The following is an 18,169-nucleotide window of genomic DNA, read 5'->3' as shown; positions in this document are numbered from 1 at the left end:
TTTATAGGAAATAACAGGTGACAGAGGAGTATATTAACACTATGAAGACTCAGGAAAATCTGGAATGTCAGAAACTGTATGGGCAAATGAACTGGTTTCTTCAACAAATAAATTGTAAAAAAAAAAAAAAAAAGCGTTCCCTGGGTTGCTAGTTGGTTAGAGTGTTGTCCCGATATGCCAAGGTTGTGGGTTCGATCTGAATGTATAAATAAGTGGAACAGCAAATTGATGTTCCTCTCTCTCTCTTGCTCTCAAAGCAATAATAATAATAAAAGAAATAGAGAAATATTCAGTTACTATTTGTGAATATTCTTTGGTTCCTTATTTGAACAGATTGAAAGAAATTGAGACAATTGGGGAAATTTGATCACTTACTAGATATTTTATATTAGGAGGTTATTGTTAAATGTTTAGATGTGTAAATAGCATTGTGATTTTTTTTAAGAGTCCTCTTAGAAGTATATATGGATACATTTATTGATGAAATTATATTTGGAATTCAAAATGATTCAGTTTGTGGGGGAAGGAGCAAGTGGATGGGGAGAGAGAAGAAAGTGTGTAGAGAGATGAAACGAAGGTGGTCACGCACAAGTTTGTAATTGTTGAACCAGATGATATGTACATGGGCATTCATATTATCTCAACTTTTGGATATTTTTGAAAATTCCAGATAATAAAAAAGATTTTAAAGAATTGATGATACTCTAGTTGTATTTCACAACCTATAATTTTATTTAGTTGGGGAAAAAAGAAGACACTTTAAGTTCCAAGACTTTACAAACAATGTAAAAGGCCCTTGAATTACAATTTAGCAGATCTCTGCATTTAAGTAATATATTAAGATATATAATTTCTATTAATTTACAAAGCAAACCAACTTAGTGTATTATGGTAGCTAAAGTAAATATAATATTAGGAGTAGTTATTCTTGACCTAGCTGACTGATAATGTCATAGTACTAGTTTTATTAGATTATATGGTAAGATTTGAGGGAATGGGGAGATGGGTTTGTGTATCTGCTATTGCTGACATTAATTGATATCATACTTTATTATGTCAAAACAGTTTAGGACTTAGTTTAGTAACTTGAATTACATACTGATTATAGTAAAATATAAAGAGTAACATTTGAAAATATCTGGTGCTATACTTTTTATAATTTAAAGTACTTAATAGAGAGAAGGGGAAAAATTCTTAATTCTAGAACTAAGATTTATGCTCATATTCTTATAAGTGATTTCCTAACTCTGGTTTTTTCCTTATGTTTTACTTATAGCCCTGCTTGGCTTCTTTCTTTCTTCTTCTTTTTTGTTTTTTACTAAATTTTTATTTATTGATTTTAGAGACAAAAAGGGAAAGAGAGAGAGAAAAACATCAATTTTTTTTGTTCCACTTATTTATGCATTCATTGGTTGATTCTTGTATGTGCCCTGACCAGGGATGTTCTGAACGTGCAACCTTGGCGTTTTGAGACAACGCTCTAAGCAACTGAGCTACTTGGCCAGTGCTTAGCTGCTTTCTTATCTTTTGCCCCTGATTGTTCAGTCCCTTCATAAAACTGTCCAGTTTCTATTGGAAGGTATGAGCATTGTGTTGAAAGTGATAACAGTAAGACCCTGTTTACCACTGAAACTCACTTTCCTTGCATATCTTTCTTTTATGTGACACCGAACTGAATTGGGAAAAAGAAGATAACAGCAAAGTATGAAGCTAAGTGTGATTTTGTGACAATATATTTTCATAGTAAGATATTGGTTCAGTCAAATCTAGAGGATGGTTCAACAAAGAGTGTAGAGTCTGAAGACCTATTAGAAGACTTAAAAAAAAAAATCATTCCATGGAAGAGATAACAGTTGACCCAAACTAAATTAGTAGTTGTTTGGATAGTAGAAAGGAAATGGATAAGACATATACATTTAGGGGTGTAAATGGTAAGACTTAGTAACCAATTAAATTCATATGTATTTGGGGGGGCTGGGGTTGGAAATACATATGGAGAGAATGTTACTGTGAAAATTATCAGATCTGTGGCATGATTTAATATGTGATGACTTTAGAAAAATAGGCACTATTTGTGGGGTTTTCAAATTTGTTTGTTTTATTAATTAAAAGTTACAAATAATTCATCATAGAAAAGTTAGATAATAAAGTCAGAAGTAGAAAGAACAATTTATTTATGAGCCCGTTATCCAGAAATAACTATTGGTAGTATTTTATTCTATGGCCTTTTCTGTGTTCTTTTGCACATATATATATATATATATATTTTTCTAAAAAATGGGGAGACATTATGTATTGTTTCATAATACTTTTTTAACCTTATATAGTCAGTAAGTGTGTGTACGCGTGTGTGTACACACACATACTCAGTGATAATGTATGCTCAGATTTCCATTGTGTGGTTGGAAGTGTTTCACATTTTCCGTTTGTTTTAGGCAACTGTGTTGATCATCCTCAAGTATATTGTCATACACTTATCTGATTAATTCCTTAGGAGAAACTCTTAGTATTAGAATTTCTGAATACAGAGGTATTAATATTTTTAAAGCATTTGCTGTTTTTTATTATTTCACTAGTTTTTTTGTAATTTCCTTTTAATAATTTCCAGTCTTAGATATGGGATATTTTGTCATGTCTTGGTCAAAAAAATTCCTGGGTTGAAAATCAGGATTTGGCTAAGAAGAGAAATTTTTTTTAACAGTATATTTAATGATGTTCCTTTTCCCCTTTTTTAGGAACTTGAAAGCATAAATGAAGATGTTCAAGCAATGAGTAGCTGTTGTCAAGATATGACAAGTCGCCTGCAGGTACTGTATAATGGCTTGATTTTAGCATAGTTCCTGGTACAAAGTAACTCTTGGATAGGTCTACAAAATGTATGGTTATTTACTACATCATGCCCTGTAGGAAGTTTGTAGTATTGTTCAGTTAATTCCAGAAGTCTTCATATTTTGAAATGCTGCTCCAGAGTTAATTGTGTAGAATTTTGATAAACCTTTTAATCCCATAAATATCCCGTAAGCCCAGTAGAAATTAATTCCATAATAGAAAGCCTTAGGAGTAAGTTCAAACTAATGCTATGCCTGATAAAGACCAGCTTAATTATGATTCATGCTCCGACTAAAACAAAAAAAATCTCAGGAAAATATGTATACTTTCACTCATAGTCTGTTTATTAAAGCTGTTCTGAACATCTAGTTTGGCTGTAGAGTTAGCATTTGATCTAATTACCCTCAGTCATCTAATTCTGGAGTAGTGAATAGAATAGGTTCTTCCTAAGTTAAGTGTCTTTCATGATTATGGCTACTATCTTCACATTTTTATTCCAAAGTTTTACTTGTAAGACTCTCTTAGACTTATTGACAGCTATAATTATTGTAGGAAGAATCATGAATCTATGCACATTCCACAAAATAATTGTAGTGACTTGTGTGATCTGTCTGTAGAACTAGCTGATTCCCTGTTTCTAAAATTTTAGCTTTCGTAGTCTTGTCTAAACTTTTTTATTCTTAAATAATATATCAGATATTATTGGCATATTTATTTTCTAATCTTCAGATCTTTGTTAATACTCTACTTAAATAACCATATAAATTGCTAATTGTTGCCATTTCACTTTTTTTTGCATGTTACTTCTTTTGCTTAATTGACTTTATTTGACTTTTGTTTTTAACTTTTTAAAAATTTCCTTTTCTCATCTTGTAGCTTCTATGATTTAATGCCTTTTTTCATACTATACTTTATAAGGTTTTCTGTATTATACTCTTGTATTTATTTTGTAATGTTAATCATATATTTTGTGTTACGTTAGTTTCCTCTTCTTAATGTATTGCCTCTTATTTTCTAATTCTTGTCTTTAATTATATTTTTATTCTTTTTATCATACCTATTTTGAAGTGTAAAAGATCAAAGTATTACTCTATGCTACTTTCAAAACAGTTTATATGTATTTTAAATCCCAAAGTGTCATCTATTTTGTCCTTTGTATTTTCTTTGGATCGTCAGTCTTCTTTCTTCCCTATAATGGCATAAAACTTTTTTCTTTCTTTTTTTTATCTCAACTTTACTGAGAAGTAATTTATATACAATAATAAACTACATCTATTTGAAGTGTACAAATCCATGTATTTTCATAGTTTTATACACCTGTGAATCAACCATTAGTAATCAAGATGTAGAACATTATCAGCACTTGCAAGATATCCTCATAGTTTTTATACTGAATATTTAAAAATATTTTATACTACTTACTGTTTACATTCATTATTTTAATTTAATTAAATTTATTGGGGGTATTATTGGTTAATAACATTTTATAGGTTTCAGGTGTACAATTCTATATACATGATCTGCATTGCAGTGAGTACTCACCATCCTAAGTGAAATAAGTTAGGTGGAAAAGGACAAGAATCATGTTATTTCACTTACGTGTGATACATTCTTTTGCTTGTTTGTTTGTTAATCTTCACCCAAGGATATTTTTTTCTATTGATTTTTAGAGAGGAGGGGGGGAGAGAGAGAGAGAGAAACATTGACATGAGAGAGACACATTGATTGGTTGCCTCCTGAATGCACCCTGACCAGGGCAGGGATTGAGCCTGCAACTGAGGTACGTGCCCTTGAACTGGAATTGAACTCACAACCTGGTGGTCTGTAGTTGACGATCTAACCACTGAGCAAAACTGGCCAGAATAATACATTCATTTTTGATTCTTAGATAAGTAGGTATTAGATCCATGATTTTGAAAGTTTTGTTCATTTACTGGCAGTAATTTATTTGGATATAGTTTTGTTGTAATTTTAATAGTACCCATTTATACTATCAACTCTAGAATAGTGTTTTCAATTCATTTATTTATAAAGAGAAGTATTTCTTGGTAACTCCCCTCTCTTTTACATTATAAGGTGTTATAAGGGCTTTACTTGTAGGGTGTTATAATTTAATTAGTTAATTATTTTTTTCTAAAATGCTTTGGATTTGGGACATTTTAGAAATTGATATTATGAGATACATTTAGAAATTTAATTAGTAATTTTTTGCATGCTATGGTTTATCCCTTTGGCTGTGGTTTTACTTTAATAAATTATATTTGGAGTGATATGTTTCTTATTTAATGAAAAATAGTAATCTTTAATATTTAAGATAAATTGTCTGAAAATTGTTTTAGGATAATGATCTTTACTAGTATTATTAAACATTATTTTGGAATCCTCACTACAATTTGTAAGTGAAGAGTCAGGAAATACTCAAAAATTCTTATTGCATAACATTGTACTCAAATATAATATTTCAGTGATTAATTGACAGTGCTGTTTATAAGACATACCCTCATAATGACTGAGACTAAAAAGAAGCCAGTAAGCATTTTATGATAGTGATTTTGTGAAGAACTCTTTTTTTCACAAATATTAAAATGTAAGTAAGTTTTAGAATTGAAATAGTATATTTTAAAAAATTGTACAAGGCAAGATAAAGGGTGGAAGTGGATCTTTAAAGCAAAATGACATTAGGAAAGATAAGCATTTGAAGAAGTTACTGGATTTGAAGAATGATAATTTTAGAAGACTACCATGGGAGCTATCATGGTCAGTTCCATTCATTAAAAGTTTGTGATCTGCTGAATTATTTAGGTTTAAATCTATTTTCTTAAAAATATCTACTATTTGTTGGGCACTTTATTTGGTTGCAAGGAACACAGACTCTAAATAGCTTCCCTAGAAATGGTGGTGGGGCTCTGTTACTGACTGACACGAGGTGTATAAATCAGTAAAACAGAAAATTTCATTGACAATCTGGATTAGGCCTTTAAGAACCCAGAACTTGGTGGTGGTTGGGGGTGTTTTTAGATCTAACTAATGCAGCTCTAGGAACATTAGCTCTAGGAACATTGCCTCTTTTTTGTACTGACCTAGCATGAAAATGACCCAGCATCTTCATGTGTTTTTTCTGGTATCCCTTTTTTAACAGACTGCCCTCCGCTCTTGTGTTTTTGTCTACTTTATAATTTCTGTTCACTAGTGGCTTTATGTATATATATATATAATTCTGGCTCACTTAATATCCCCTTAAGGCATGGACCCTCTGTCTCTTTTTGCCTTACAACCACTTGTTTCTTCATTGTTAAATGCCTTTGTTGAGGTCTTTGAGAGAATCTGATTGACTACATTTGTCTTCTGTTTCAATCTACTTTATAAATATTTGCCTATTTTTGGTTAGAACACCTTATTTTTCAAGTTTTCACTCCCGATCCTTTCAGCTCTGAATTGTGGGAGGGAGGAATGCTTGGTATGAAACTTGGTCAGACACAGCCCTGTGTCCTTTAGGTGGGGCTGCCTCTAATCTTAACTAAAATCCTATATGAAGGGTAGTTTGTATATCTCAGCTTCCAAATTTTTATCTCCATCTTGGGCATTTCTGACACGTTCTATAGTATTTTAGTGACTTAACTTACAACTCCACTTACAGGTCTCATGGAATCTCAACATGTGCATAACTGAAGTCATATTCATCATTCTTGACTTGCTCTTCCCAATGCTTCTGTTTCACAAAAAGCATCATGAACTGTTAAATTCCTTAGTAAGCATCTTGATATCCTTTTCTTTCCTGTAAGCCTTAGTATTATGTGTGTTTTGAGAACATTGAGTGAGTTCCTCTTGGTAAAGTAGTGTATGAACCATAAAACTTCTGTTTCAGTTACGACTCAGGCATTTTATAAACTTTTGAGTTGTGGAGTGTGATCTCATTTGCTATAAGTCTGAACTCAGTAAGTGGTAGTAATAGTTTTCTGAAGTATAATAAAATTGAAATGTACTGATACTAGATATGTTTATAATTTTAGGCAGCAAAGGAACAGACTCAAGATTTAATAGTTAAAACCACTAAGCTTCAAGCTGAAAGGTAAGTTTTTCCTTATATAATCACCTCTTCATTAATTTGGAGATTAAATAGGCAGAAAATTATAGATAAAACCAAATCAAACTTAAAATAATAAAAAACATGATTCAAAATTGATACAACATATAAGGTTCTAAGCTATTGTCCAAGAGTAAAATAAACATAAAACAAGAGCTTAGGAACATTAAACTTGATATTGAGGTTAAGAGAGTATTCCTTCTTTGGCGGTGACAGTGTGTTGTTTATTGTTTGCTGTAGAATTAAAAAATGATTGCTTTTAAAAATGTAAGTATTTTTAGATTTTTAATAAATTTTTTTAACAATCATTGTCTCTCTTTTAACTATGAGCAGTTTTCTCTGGTGTATTCAGGAGTTAATTATATAAATTCTTTTTGGAGTGGTTTACAAATAGGTATACTAATAATTGTTGACTGAATCAATGTGTGAATGAAGATGAGTATAATATGGATTCATGTATTGTAATGTCTTTTGTAATTTACTGTTGATTTGATTGTCTCTTTTTCCTACTGATTTGTGAGCTCCTTGAGAACAGTGACAATTTCTTATTCTCCTTCTGTCTCCAGTACCTAAAACGTGGATTCAATAAAAAATTTTTGAGTGCATGGATATGGAATGCAACTATTCTAATGTCAGGAAAGGAACATAAAATTAAAACTGAAAAATAAGCATTGTATTGGAGCTTGTAACATAAATGGTATTACAATTAATGTCTACAGGAGGCAATATTAGAATACTGTGCTTCTATTCATATTTTCTCAAAACTATTTAAGTAAGGTTATGTTCATTATTTTAGTAAGCCTATCAAAGTGTTTTGGCCTGGTATGCTTTTGGCAAGTGAAAATTTGTGACATTCTAGTATCCCAAGGGCTATAGATATGTTGTGCCAAGTGGACATTTGTGTGACTGTATCAAATGAAAATAGCGTAGCAGAAAATATGATAACAGATTCCTAGGAGCTGGCAGAGAGTTTTTATTTTCCATTTCAAAAAATACTATGTTATTGTTGAGAGTATTACAGATGTCCCCCTTTGTTCCCCCCTACCCATCTTCCACTCCATCCCAGGTCTTCACCTGTCCATTGTCTGTGTCCATGGACTATGACTAATTCATACTTCTAAATCCCTTCACCTTTTTCACCAACATCCCCTCCCATCTGGCAACCGTCAAAATGTTCTCTGTATCTATGAATCTGTTTCTGTTCTGCTTGTTGGTTTATTTTGATTTTTAGATTCACTTGATAGATATGTATTTATTGCCATTTTGTTGTTCACATTTTGATCTTTTTTTTCCTTCTTAAAGAAGACCCTTTAACATTTTGTATAATACTGGTTTGGTGGTGGTGAACTCCTTTAGCTTTTTCTTGTCTGGGAAACTCTTTATCTGACCTTCAATTCTAAATGATAGCTTTGCTGAGTAGCGTAATCTTGGTTGTAGGTCCTTGCTTTTCATCACTTTGACTATTTCTTGACACTTCCTTCTGGCCTGCAAAGTTTCTGTTGAGAAATCAGCTGACAGTTGTATGGGCGCTCCCTTGTAGGTAACTAATTGCTTTTCTCTTGCCGCTTTTAAGAATCAATCTTTGTTTTTAACCTTTGCTATTTTAATTATGATGTGTCTTGGTATGGGCCTCTTTGGATTCATCTTGTTTGGGACCCTCCCTGCTTCCTGGACTTGTAAGTCTCTTTCTTTCAGCAGGTAAGGGAAGTTTTCTGTCATTATTTTTTCAAGTAGGTTTTCAATTTCTTCTTCATTCTCTTCTCCTTCTGGCATACCCATGATGCAAATATTGGTACCCTTGAAGTTGTCCCAGAGGCTCCTTACACTATCTTCATATTTTTTTTTGCTGTTCTGATTTGGTGTTTTTTGTTTTCTTATATTCCAAATTCTTGATTTGATTCTTGACATCCTCTACTCTACTGTTGATTCACTGTAAATTATTCTCTATTTCAATTAGTACATCCTTCATTCCTGACTGGTTCTTTTTATGTTGTTGATGTTCTCACTAAGGTCTTTGAAGTTCTCATTAAGATTCTTGAAGTTCTCAGTAAGTTCCTCAAGCATCCTTATAACCATTGTTTTGTACTTTGTATCTGGTAGTTTTCTTGCTTACATTTCATTTAGTTCTTATTCTGGAGATTTCTCCTATTCTTTCATTTGTGACATGTTCCTTTGTCTGCATTTTGGCTGCTTCCTGGTGTGTGTTCTATGTATTATATAGATCTTATATGTCTCCCAGACTTGGTAAAGTGGCTTTTTGTAGTAGATGTCCTGTAGGGCCCAGTGGCTCAGCCTCCCCAGTCACCTGAGATGGGCACCCTTGTGTGAGCTGTGTGCACTGTCCTATTGTAGTTGAGCCTTGTTTAATGGTGTCACGGGGAGGGATTGACCCCCCAGGCCAATCAGTTACAAGGATTGGCTGTGACTACAGTGAAGGAGCTACTGTGCAGGAACCTGTCCCATGGAGCAGGACTTGCTTCATTGGGGCTTTGGTGCTCACCAAGTCCGCCCCTTGAGTGTGTTACTCGTGGAGGTGGTAGGGTTTTAATCTGCCATGGTTGAAGCTGACCATCAGGTGCAATGGCTCTGGAGCCTCCCAGGAAGTGAAGAGTCAGCCACTGCCAATGCCCTGCCTGGGGCCACCCAGCATGAGTTACAGAGCAATCTGCAGATGGTTGCTACTTGTGTTGGGCTTGGAGGTTCCCAGGAGAAGCCAAACTGTGACTGAAAGTGGGCTACTGCTAGTGCCAGGCCTGGGACCACTTATTGAGAGGTACAGGGCACACTGAGGCCTGCTTCTGCTTGTTTGAGAGAAAACAAGATTTTAGGAAAGTTCTAAGCATGAGGCAGGAGAGGCCTGTTGTATGGAAAAGCTTGGGTGAGCCTGTAAGTAGGGAAGGGTAGGGTCCCAGAACCACCAGGGCAGTGTGAAAAATTTGAGCCATGTTGATGGAGATTCAGATATGGTGCCTGCCTGTGGTCTCTGTGGCAGGGAGGGCTCTGCAAAGGAACAGTGGCCTCTGCCAGTACTTCTGTCTGGGGCAAAACTGCCCCTCCAGCTCTTGCTCTGATTCTAGAGAAGTTAGGTCCTCCTCATATGTCCCTAGATCCTTTCAAGCTGCTACCTTAGTGCTGGAGCTTGGAGGGAGTGAGTCTGAGTAAGTCCGTGTGTGGGCTCTTTTAGAGGAACTGCCTTTGACTCTAACAGCCTCATGTCACTCAGCCACAATCCCCTCTGGTTTTTCCTGGCATGGAATCTACCAGGCTGGGGGGCCTGGTGTGGGAGAAATCTCAGTATCCAAGATAACCTTCCCAATTTTAAATTGCCACATGTGATTGTGGGACCAGCCAGTTCCATGATTCTTCCCCTTCTGCCAGTCTCAAGGTGCTGCTTCTTTAATTCCCTAGTTGTAGGACTTATGTTCAGCTAGATTTCGGGTGGTTCAGAGTGATGGTTGCTCTGTATTTTAGTTGTAATTTTGATGTGGTTGTGGGAGGTGGCGAGTACCATGTTTACCTATGCCACCATCTTCTTTTTTTCAATTTTTAAGTAACTTTTAAAATTTTCTTTTTTACAAGAAACTTTGTTAAGCAATTAGCTTTAGAAATAGAAATTTGATGGGCTTATTTGGATAACATGTTATTCTCATTCAGACAGTAAGTGTACACAGGATACGAATATTTTTCCAACTGGTTTTGATGGAGGTCAGTCACTGTGACAGCTGACGCTCTAATAGGTAAAGTTTGATGTAGCATTGTCTTCATAGAACTACCACTTAACATTTCCCCTTAATGTTTAGTTGATAGAAGATGTGTTTCATTGATGATCTGGAAAGGCTAAATCTACGTGATCATTCTTCTATCTTTTTTAATACTATTGAAATCACTGTCTATTATATATATTTTATTATCTCCTGTAAAGGCCCACTAGCCAAATTTCTCTCTGGACTCAGAAAAATAGTCTCTGGTAAATGTTTCTTTTTTAGGTATAATATGTTAATGTGGAAAGAATGTAGGCTTTGAAGACAAAAATCTCAATTCTAATATAAATCTTGGGTAAGATCTCATTAGATTTTTAATTATGCATAAGTTATTAATCTCCCAAAGCCTCAGTTTCCACATCTGATAAAAGGGAATATCATCTATGTGATGATTAAATGATTTTTATAGGTGCAGAACACTGCTTGACATACATCAGGGATTGTTACTCCTCCATTCCTCTCCCTTTTTATTAGACAAAGAAAGCTGTGCAGCACAGGTTGTTTCTACATAGGCTGTAGTGGCTAGGAAGCTTAGGCTATTTTGCGCTTAACTGCAGTAGTTTTCCTCAGCTGTGTTATTTGCTTTCTCATTTTACCTCAGTATTTATTATTATTATTTTTTTTTCGTAGTTTTAATTGTGTTATTTATTTAAACTACTTTAAGGTTTTGAATTGGTAACACAAAAATATAAAACTGTTGCTTTTGTACAAATATACATATAAAAATATATTACAGAAGCATATGTCTGAAGCAGGGGAGCATCAGACCTCTCTCTCTCTCTCTCTCTCTCTCTCTCTCTCTCTCTCTCTCTTTCTTTCTTTCTTTCTTTTCTTCTTTCTCTCTTTACATGTATAAAATTTAGAGAAGAAAATTAAAATTAGATATAACTTCACCACCCAGACATAGCCACTATTAACATTTTGGTGTATTTCCTCCCAGAGTGAGTATGTATATTTTATTTTACGTAATTATATTTTACTTTATTCACTTAATATTTTATGTGCATTTTCCTATGTTTTTATTTTGAAAAACTGTGTTGTTATTTTTTAATGGTGGCATTGTCTTGTGAACAAACCAACATATGTTAAAGCATTCTTAAGTTATTGAATATTTGTATTGTTTTCATTACTAAAAATAATGGTTTGGTAAATTCTTGTAAATCATTATGTGCATTTCAGATAATTTCCTTACGATATAGGATATATTCCTATATTATTAATGAATCAAATGGTAGGAACTTTAAAAAAATATCCTGATGTATATTGCGTAAATTACTCCCCAGAAAGGTTATATACCATTTACACTTCCATCAGCAATATATGAGAATATCTTTTATTAAACCCTTGTCAGCATTAGGTAGTGTCATTAAAAACTTTGCCAATTTCATAGATGAAAAATAGTGTCACACTTTTAATTTACATTTCATTGAATATTGGTGAATCAACATTTTTTATTTTGTTTTTCCATTTATATTTATTCAGTTTTTGTTTTGATTATATCTTATGCTCATTTTTTTTCTGTTAGCCTTTTTCTTGTGATTTTGAAGTTATTTGGTGGAGGTAAGCCTAGACGGTAGCGTTAAAATACAACAGACGCATATTTTCAGGGGGGAAAACAGCACTACAATACTCATAAATCATGTTCTGGGATGATTTGAAGAAATCATTATAAAGATTAAATAGTCTGTTTATTTTAAATATTCAGGCAATATATGAATACATGTCCTAAAAATTCATGTATATGTGTGTATAGTTTTTTTTTTTAAATAAATGGGGGCTGCTATAACATTTTTCTATGATTTGCTTTTTGTACCTATAAAATGCTTCGTAAATCATTTTGTTAGCACATATAGATAGATCTAGTATTTTTTATCTGCTGCAATTATTCCCTAGAATATATTTGCCCCTTTTTGTATCTGCCATTTTTTAAATATATAACACAGTGAGTACATGAACACATCTCAAATACTCTAGAAGTTATTTATAATAACTATTTATATGTTTTATGTTAATGTTTTATGTAATTTTTATTTAGATATTAAAAACCCTCTAAAAGATACCATACTTCCATTATCATGAAGATTTGGGCAAGGTGTGGATCATATGTACCTTTTGTCACACCAGCTTAGGGCCTTTACACATTGTAGGTTCTTGCTAATGTTATTCGATTACACAGATACTCCCAAACCAAATCGCTGATACATCCAACAGTAACTTTCTGCCAGAATGGTTGTGAACTTTTATCTGGGAGGAATATATATGGTAAAACTAAAGAATAGTATAATTTTATTATTAGATTTATTCCATCACTACTTTAAAAGTTGTCATCTTGAGATACCAAACCCTTGCTTTAGCAGTGTAGTCATTCTTAAACATATATTTTGCAGATTTAGAACCTGTGGTTGAAAGTTTTTATTTTATGAATCAATTTTAAATATAGTAAACCATATTTTTGGAATTAACTTTAATGATTAAGGGGTATGATCAAGATAGGTAATACTTGATAAAAACGAAGTGAAACTATAAAGAGATTAATTTTCCTTTGTACCTAACAAAGACTCTAAAGATTCAAAAGAAGCTCCAAAAATATTTTAGTTGAAATGGTTAATTTGTATGGTCTCAAAGAATTTTATGAAGTTTTATAATTACTTTAAATCCTGTATGATAATGGTTAGAGTTTTATCCAGGAGTATTAAACAGCTACAGGTGTCATCTCAAGTCTCCAGAGGCAAAGCACCCTCCCTCCCCCCAGAACCTAAGGGTACTCCTACCTGCCCAGAGGGGTCTATGTCTTTCCACTGCCAATCGCCAATGGAATGTGCCCCTGCCCTCCTGGCTACCCCTACCCACCACCGGCACCTGAGTTCTATCTAGGACCTCCCATAATGGACAAGGCCATGGGATATGTGAGCGCCCACCACCTCCCTACCCTGGGCCCATGGAACCACCGGTAATTTCCCCTGATGTCCCCTCCACTCTTGCAGCCAGAGCCAAGGCGACAGAAGCAGCTGCCAGCACCTATTACAACCCAGGCAACCCACACAATGTCTACATGCCCAAGAACCAGTCTCCGCCACCTCCCTGCTACCCCCCGCCTAAGGTCCCCTTCCTGTAGAAGATAAGATCCAGTAGATTCCTTACTCTCTGCCTCCTGCCTCTCATTCGCTTTCCTTTCTCACCCCTAGGGGCTGAATCTGGGGTGGGGGGTGCCGGGAGGCCTTGTTCTTCCAGGTCTGATTGCAAAACACCAGGAACTGACCTTGACGGAAGGGAAGGGCCCCCTGACTGGGAGCTGCACCTGCTGGTTCCCACACTAGCCCAGAGCTCACATGTGCTCAGTGCATTTCCCTCTCAGCATCTCTGGGGCTCTCCTTGGGAGCTCAGGGCTCCCCCGTGTAGCTTCTAGTAGCTTCTACCCAAAGAGGGACTCTGGCCACCTCGTCCTCTGCTGCATTCCAGCTCCCTGGTTTTTGTAGCCACTTGATCCTTAGCCTCCGATCCTCCCGAGGACACCGTCAGCCCTGCTCACATTCTCTGCACTCTGGTCTGTGACTAACCGTGGAGGCCCTCTTCCGTCGGACTGTCAGCCCACATCCCGTTCCCAGCCAGCCTCCTGCCCCAGTCACACCTGCCTTCCATGCCCTGACCTTGGTCATTCCTTTGCCACAGCTGTGACTTTCGGAGCTTTAACATGAGTTTCCAGGGTGTGGGTGGCATCAGGGACACACCGCTGAGGTTCAGGGAGGGAACCTTCTGCTTCCCTGCTAGTGTTTCTGGGATTTGTTTCCCATTGCCTTCTCTTTCCCCTGTAGAAGGGGCTTCTGGAAATGGAGAACGCATGCCGGTCCCAGCATGCCAGTTCCAGCATGCCCTTTGGGGTATGCTGGGAGGGCTGGAACAAAGGCCTCTGACTCCTGGGACCTGAACTGGATGTGTACTCACCACGACCTCTTGGCAGCCCCTTAGCCTGTCCTCTTCCTTTTAAGCTTCATGCCTGGTTGGCGATGTGCCTCCTGGATGCACTCAAATCTGCTCTCATTTGCTCCTGGACTGGCCATGAAGTGAGAAGATGGTTAAAGAGAATTCCCTATTTATTTAACAAAAGAACCCAGTTAATATATTAATGTGAAATTAAAAAAAAAATTTAAAAAGTATTAAACCAAACCTGTTAAGGTAAATTTTCATAATCAGTACTATGATTAAGGACACATGCCATTTAAATCTGTATATTTCATTAGGTGATTTATGTTATCATTTGCTATAAATAGAACGTTACTGCCACCTGGAGGAATTTTCCTTTTTAGCTTTTTATATTACTCAGCAGGAGCATTTGACTGAATTTAAAACCTCACAATGGAAGCGTAGAAACAAAGCAAAGATAACAGATACATTGTATTATGTATACAAATAGTGTTAATATTTATCTTTGGTCAGCCTTTTTTTGGGTATTAGGTTGTAGAATATTACTGCCTTGTGAATACTACTAGTGAAATACTTATAATTTTATTTATATATCTTCAAAGCTAAGATACAGAATCCATGAATGTTGAGGTTCTGCTCAGATAGTTTCTACTCCTAACTTGCCTTTACATGATCACTCTGCTCAGTACTTCAGGTCCTTGCAGGTTGCATTTCAAACTAGAGTGTGCCTTTTCCTAATTTTCAACTAGTCTAAATAGGTTGCATTCAATTAATATATTTTAAAAGACTTTTTTATTACCACAGTATACAAACAAAGCCAGGAAGGCAAAAGTGAGAATTGACTTTATAGATTTATGAAGAATTAGTAAATGAGTTCTTCTAGGCCTAACTTAAAATTAAAAAAACACACCAGAAACAAAAAACGATAGGCCTGATTTTTGGTTGTTATGTACTTCATCTGAAAACTGAAGTGGCTTAGGAATTTTTAGTGCCTGAGAAGAAAATAGTCGAAAATGGGCATATTTCTCTCCTGTAAGATAACCTTATTATTACAATGTGAACTATTTCAAGTACCTGTAAGTGGCTGAGAACTAGTAATGTAGTTTGTGAATTTTTTCTTCTTTTTCATAATTGTTAACTCCCTTTAACTGTGTGCAGGTATCTGAGGTAGAATGATACCAGCTAATTTTATCACCTACATACCTGATGAGCTTCTGGTATTTGAGACAGAAATGAGACATTAGAAGATGTTGAGAATCTTTCAAACCTTTATTTTAAGAAGAGACATAATTTGTTTTAAAGCTATGCAAATGCACAGTGTACTTGATTTTTATTGCTTGTTTTTATTATTATTATAGTCAAAGATTAGAAATAAGAGCACAAGTTGCTGATGCTTTCTTATCCAAGTTCCAACTAACTTCTGATGAAATGAGTGTTCTCCGAGGTACAAGAGAAGGACCTATTACTGAGGTATGTTGCTTTTGTTATAATCATTTAAAGTGTAGCAGTTACAGATGTTATACAGAAAATTTTAAGGCTTTGTTTTACCATCTAAAAATGTTTTATTTGGAAATAGTTTTAAATTTGGAAATTAAGATGCATATTTTAAATTGTTTTAATTTTTTTTCAAAGCAATACATATACTTTTTTAAAAGAAGTCAGAGTACAAGGCTTATAAAGAAAACCTACATCACTTCTTCCACTCTTCCCCATCTCTTAAGTCCTTTGTCAACTATTTCAAGCCTGTTAATTGCTTCTTTTGTAAATTCTGTATTCTAGAGCTACAGTTAAAAAGAATATTCTTTTAATGTAGGGGGACTAGACAGGCAGAAAGTTACCCCAGCAAATGCATTTAAAGATTACTGTTAGTTATTTGTACTAAATTTAGTGCTTTTCTCCTCCTGTTACCCTGGGGATGGGGGCTGTACAGGATATTAGATCAATTATAAAAAATAAACTTAATGTTCTTCCATGTAAAAAATATGTTTTAATTAGCTATGTTAACTATTTTTTATTGATTTTCTAATATGAAATATGAGGATTTAGCTTCTTCCCCTTAGTCCCCTCCTACACAAACACATTCTCTTTCCTTCATACCTCACAGTACAGTAACATGGCATTTTCTGATTTTAGTACAGTGACATTACAGTGGTTACATGTTCTTCATTTTACAATTTTTTGTCTTTTCTGGAATTAGAAATTCCTTATTTTTCATCTAATTAATTTTTTAACCTATGCTATTCTTTCCAAACTGACAGAACTATCGAACCTCTCAAAATGCTAAACAACAGGGAAAAGTCGTCTTTTTTTTTTTACTTGAAAGACATTCAGTTTTTCCAGAAAGGGATCTTCCATTCTCCTAACTGGGAGGAGCTATAAATCTACACTTGCTGTCATTATTCTGGGGTCTGAGGGCAAGAAGAGTTTTTAAAGTGGGGGTGGAGTCTTACTGAGTGGCTCTTGATTGATATTGCTATTGTCTTACAGTCTAGGCTGGAATGTCAGCAGTTACATGTGTGTAGGGACATTACTTATCAGCCCTTATAGTTTGAGCAACTTTGCACATTTCAAATATTTGACATCTCACCCTTCCCCCACTTGGGAGAGAAAATGAACTGTATTAGAGGAGATGTTTTTTATTTAAATTGTATTCATCAAAGAAAAATAACACATTATTTTCATGTTTAGAGTACTATTTGGCTATCTATAAACTAAGGCTATAATACACTTTTCTAAAGTAAAAGTATCTTGGAGTTCAGCATCTGTCAACTCTTAATATTTAATGAGCATCTCTTACGCATCCAACTACAGTCTACTCTTGGATGTGGGGGCAAGAACGGGTATATAAAAGATATATAAAACATCATCTTTAATGCCAAGAAAGCCATGCTTAATTAAGGCATAAGATGTGTAATACATAGCATGTTTTTTTTATGTAATAATCTTTAGGTTTGAATTTCTCCCTCACTAAACTATGCACTTCCAAGGACACAGATTTTTGTCTTTATCAATTTTTCATCCCTGACAGCTAGCACACAGTTCAGCATATAGTAGACATTGAATTAATAAATGTTTTAAAATTTGAATAAAATATTACACTTTACATAAAAATTTAGAGGAAGTTGAGATCAGCATAGAAAGGATCAGAGTAGGTGAAAGCATTTGTTTTTTTCTTTGTAGTGATATTTCATTTTAGAGTAATACAATTTTACCTGAAAACATGAGCATTTTTAAGGTTGTATTCTTAATTTTAAAGGCTTTTTTCAAGGGATTGGGAAGAGTAAAACAGATTCATAATGATGTCAAAGTTCTCTTGCGTACGAACCAACAAACAGCAGGGTGAGTATCCTTTTCAGTTCATAATTGCATTGCCCTTATATTTCCAAAATTAAAAAAACATTCTAGGTTCTTTTTGGAAAAGTTTAATCTTTATGTGTCTTTGGATAAGGAGGGAGTTATTTCCTGATGTGCTTAGAGCAAAATAGCAGTTGGATAACTGAGTGAGGGTAATAAAATTTGACATTTGTTTAATTATAAAAAATTGAAAAATCATTCCATAAAATGATAAAAAGCT

The 18,169-nt window shown here is 34.6% G+C and overlaps 1 protein-coding gene across 3 annotated transcripts in view; it reads left to right on the top strand.

The window, feature by feature from the left end:
* Positions 1-18,169, top strand: part of COG6 (component of oligomeric golgi complex 6) — a 91,671-nt gene that overhangs the window by 2,850 nt on the left and 70,652 nt on the right. For all 3 annotated transcript variants that reach the window (XM_081128418.1, XM_081128420.1, XM_081128419.1), the window contains exons 3-6: positions 2,736-2,807; positions 6,840-6,898; positions 15,954-16,065; positions 17,852-17,934. In XM_081128418.1, the coding sequence (XP_080984544.1) occupies positions 2,736-2,807; positions 6,840-6,898; positions 15,954-16,065; positions 17,852-17,934 (326 nt within the window). The remainder of the gene's footprint in view (positions 1-2,735; positions 2,808-6,839; positions 6,899-15,953; positions 16,066-17,851; positions 17,935-18,169) is intronic.

Source organism: Miniopterus schreibersii (genome assembly GCF_964146895.1).
Source record: "Miniopterus schreibersii genome assembly, chromosome: 2".
NCBI classification, from domain to species: domain Eukaryota; kingdom Metazoa; phylum Chordata; class Mammalia; order Chiroptera; family Miniopteridae; genus Miniopterus; species Miniopterus schreibersii.
This window is presented reverse-complemented; position numbering and strand designations above follow the sequence as displayed.